The sequence below is a fragment of the Nicotiana tomentosiformis genome, chromosome 11 (assembly GCF_000390325.3).
Source record: "Nicotiana tomentosiformis chromosome 11, ASM39032v3, whole genome shotgun sequence".
NCBI lineage: Eukaryota > Viridiplantae > Streptophyta > Magnoliopsida > Solanales > Solanaceae > Nicotiana > Nicotiana tomentosiformis.
In genome coordinates this window covers 23,794,584-23,799,246 of record NC_090822.1, presented here as the reverse complement: position 1 = coordinate 23,799,246, position 4,663 = coordinate 23,794,584, and the positions used below count along the sequence as shown (strand labels likewise).

At 38.0% G+C, this 4,663-nt stretch overlaps 1 protein-coding gene across 1 annotated transcript; it reads left to right on the top strand.

Moving 5' to 3' along the window:
• The first annotated feature begins 2,856 nt into the window (after nt 1-2,856).
• LOC138901144 (uncharacterized) lies at nt 2,857-3,414 on the top strand. The gene has a single exon (XM_070188884.1). The coding sequence runs from the start codon at nt 2,857-2,859 to the stop codon at nt 3,412-3,414; it is 558 nt and encodes a 185-aa protein (XP_070044985.1).
• Nucleotides 3,415-4,663: the final 1,249 nt, after the last annotated feature.

Sequence of the window (4,663 nt, the reverse complement as noted above, 5' to 3'; positions counted from 1 at the left end):
TTAAACCAAATACCAAATACCAAAATTTTCTGTTCGGTACGATAATTCAGTATTTACCAAATTATGTATCGCCCTAGTGCTAGTGGTGGTTAACTTTCTTTCTTCATTGTTAGTTAGGTAGTTAATTTCCATTGGTTAGTTATAACTAACTTACATTAGAGTAGAGTTAGTGTGACTAGAGTTAGCATTAGCCTTAATTATAGTTGAGGAGTAGAGTTAGTTTTATTCTCTTCTTCTATATATACTTGTACTACTACACTTGTCAAATTGTATTGGAGTATTACATTTCAATTCTTCTCCTCTAGAATATTCCGTTAGATTCACTTTAGCATTCTTCCTCTCTAGAGCTAACAGAGATATTCAGCTACACATCCATGGCAGAGCTCCATGGTTAACTGAATTCATCATGGTATCAGAGCCACATGACCATTAGTGTGTTCTTATCTTCTTCAATTCTGTTTTCTCAAAGCTAATTTAGGAGATCAACAATGGCGACACTCGATAACACGAAACTAGATTAATTAAGTCACAATCACCCTCTCTTCCTGAATTCGAATGATAATTCAGGTACAATACTGATTTCACTATAACTAAGAGGGCCAAAAAATTACTCTGTGTGGAGTCGGGCAATGAGAACTGCAATCCTAGGTCGAAACAAGCTAGGGTTTATTGATGGCACATGCAAAAGAGAAAATTAAGGCACAAATCTAGTTGATTTCTGGGAACGTTGTAATGCAATATTGTTGTCTTGGTTGATGAATTGTGTATCACCTGAATTATTGAGTCGAATGGTATATTCCTCAAATGATAGTGCAATTTGGGATGATTTGAAAGAGTGATTTGAAAAGGTAGATTGTTCTAGGATTTTTTAGATCAACAAACAAATAGCTACTTCTAGCCAAGGCACGAGCTCAATTTCAACTTATTTCACTAAATTGAGAGTACGTTGGACAGAGTTTGATAGTTTGGCACCTATTCCTGGCTGTGATTGTGCTAAGTCTCATGAATTTGTCTAGTTTATGGAGCGACAAAAACTTCTACAATGGATGATGGGACTCAATGAATCGCATGAACAAGCTCACAGTCAACTTTTGATGATAGTGCCAGTGCCATCAGTGAGCAAGGCATACTCTATGCTGATGGAGCGTGAAAGCCAAAGGAATATTTCAAATGCTTCTGCTAACATGGATAATACTGAAATGACTGCCTTGAATAGAGCTGGTTATCAACAGAAAATGAGGAAGAACTACAATCTCTTTTGTAACTTTTGCAAGATAAAGGGGCATACTAAGGAAACATGCTATAAAATAGTGGGCTATCCAAATGATCACAAGTTCAAGAATAAGTACAACACTCAGGCAACAACTAATCTTGCAACTGAGCAGACTGCACCTGAAACACTCACTTCCACTCCCACTGCACCAACCTTCACACCAGAACAATACCGGCAGATTCTGCAGTTGCTAAATAGTAAGCCCATAGAAGTTTCAGCTAATGCAGTAGAGCTGGAGTCAGGTAATATCACATCTTTAATGACCTTTCTGAATCAAGGTGTTTGGATTTTAGATAGTGGAGCATCCAACCATATGACTCCAAGGTTGGACCTACTGAGTAATCCAAGTCCTTTAGGCAATAGTAGTTCAGTTCACCTGCCAAATGGAGATTTAGATAAGATCACTCACAGTGGATCCACTAACATATTCAAGGATCACAAAATTAGTGATGTACTTCATGTTCCACATTTAAAGTATAACCTACTACCAGTTTCAAAACTTACTAAGGAATTGCAGTGCATGGTTGGATTCTTTCCTGATCTATGTGTATTTCAGGACCTCTACACTGGCAAGGTGTTGGGAATTGGTAGTGATGCTAATGGGCTATACATTCTTAGGGATTGCCTTTACAAGAGACAGTCATCTACACTAACTGTAAAATACCACAGCTATGCAGACTTCAACTCAGAATAAGCAGAGCTCAATAAATTTGGGCGTTTGGCACTAAAGGCTTGGACATCTACCTATGGAGGCCATTAAGAGGATTTGTTAACCTCAAGCAACATCTTAAGAATGACAGTTCTACTTGTATAGAATGTCATGTTTGTCCATTAGCTAGGCAAACTAAGTTGCCATTTCCAGTTAGTACTAGCAGAGCATAAGCTTTTTTTTCACCTTTTACTTGTAGATGTATGGGGGCCTTACAGGGTGCCTACTCATGATAATAAAAGATTTTTTCTCACAGTGGTTGATGACTTCTCTAGAATCACTTGGTTGTTTTTGATGAATGCCAAGGATGAGACTTTTTGGTTGATGAAAAGGTTAACTTGTATGATCCACACACAGTTCAATTGTCATGTTAAAACTATAAGAATAGACAATGGGTTAGAATTTGTTAACTCAGATATGAAATAATTTTTAGAATCACAAGGAATTGTTCACCAAACAACATGTGTGTACAGTCCACAACAAAATGGTGTCGTTGAGAGGTGGCACAAATATATACTAGAAGTGGCAAGAGCCTTGAGGTTTCAAGCTGAAATCCCTCTAAGATTTAGGGTGACTATGTGCTTACAGCAGTGCACATCATAAACAGGTTGCCTTCCACAGTTTTAAAGGGAGATTCTCCATATGCAAAGTTGTTCAACACTGAACCTTCTATTATCACATGAGAGTCTTTGGATGTTTATGCTATGCTGTGAATGTAAGAAGGCAGGACAAATTCTCAGCCAGAGCATTGTCTTCTGTGTTTATGGGGTACTCACCCACCAAGAAAGGCTATAAACTATATGATTTGTAGTCCAGACAATTCATAGTTAGCAGGGATGTAGTTTTTCAGGAACATGTATTTCCTTTCAAGAAAATGGAGGTATTATCTATCCCAATCTTCCTAGTATTTGAGCCAGCTGATTTATCAGATACTACAATAGAGTTCTATCAAGATCAAGCAGCTGAACACATTGCAGTCCAAGACACTGATGCTACTAAGGGATCTGATGCAAATCCCGAGGCAACAAAAGCCTTCTTTGATGCCTCTCCACTATCAGTTAATGAAGATGTTGGTGATTCTCCACCATCAGTTGATGCAAGTACTGATGATTCTCCACAAATACAAATTTTGGATGTTGCACTGCTCATTGCAGTTAGAAAACCACCCAAAACTACAGGTCCTCCAAAGTGGCTGCAGGATTTTGTCTCCACCTCTTGTGCATATCCCATGTCAAACTATTTGAGTTATGAAAGTTTATCACCTTCATATGCTAAATGTCTCTCAGCTCAATCATCTATAGTTGAACCTAAACACCATCATGAGGCTTCAAAAGATGAAAAGTGGGTAACTGCTATGCAACAAGAAGTTACACCATTGGAGGAAAATAACACCTGGATGTTGTTGACTTGCCTGCTTGTAAGGCTCCCATAGGGTGCAAATTAGTGTACAAAGTGAAATACAAAGCTAATGGGGAGGTGGAGAGGTTTAAGTCTAGACTGGTAGCCAAAGGTTACAGTCAAAAAGAGGGCCTGGACTACACAAAAACATTTTCCCAATGTCCATCTTGGCCACTGTTAGATCAGTTATAGTAGTAGCCGCTTCTAAGCATTGGCACATTTACCAAATGGATGTTGATCTCGCCCAAGTCACACCTCACATTGGGATTGTTAAGCGTTCGATTACAATAATAATATCCAACTAGGAGTCGAGATCGAATCCACAGGGAGCACGTGGATTGTCTAAGTTGCACTTCCAAAAACTTTATTTTGATTTTACTTCTAAAATCATACTAAGGATTGCAATTGAAAAATATGAAACTAGAGAAGAATGTCTTTTTTGTTGTTTTTCAAATATGTAAAAGGTCTAGGGCTGTGATTTCCACCTAGGTGTTTGCCTAACGGGTTGTGAGTTTTAGAGCGAGTTTAGTTGGTCGGGGTGTTTTATAGCAATCAACACTCAAATACCCACTCAATACCTCTCGGTAAGAGAGTAGTTTTGCCCAATTTGGCTTTCTCAAGTCCAAATGGGTATTGAACTAAACAGTTAATAAATTGCTCAAGTCGGATTTTACTATCTCTAGGTTTAACTCTTTAATTGGGACTATTATTCTCTTGATTTCATCCCAAACTTTTGTTAGCCAAGTTTTCCTAGACTAAGTCTTTCTTTCTCAAGTAGAGACCAAGTTAAATAGGATTGAACCAATGTTTGCAACCATTAATTCTACAATTATAGTAAGAACTAGGCTAAATAATACACACCCAACTGTAAACAAGCACTAAATCAAATACCCATTAGGTTCCCATACTAGGGTTGGGTCACAACCCTAGCTAGAAATTTAGCTACTCATAGTGGATATTGAAGAAAATAAAGAAGAAAAGATGATAAAACTCATATTGAATGATTAATAGATGAAAATCCAATGTAAAATCAATAATATAAACTAAAGTTGCCTAAAAGAGAAAAGAAAAACGGGTACTGACTTTCTGGTATTCAAAACTTAACCTAATTTCGTCAAAAAAGTCTATTTATACACAACTAAAATTTTCGGACAAAATTGCCCTTTCGTAGGTTCTGCGGCCGCACAATTCTATGTGCGGTCCGCACTTTGCTTCAGCTCTTGACAAGAGTTGGATCTGCGGCCGTGCAGCTCTACACTGCAGCCGTGTCTCTTGAGTTCTGC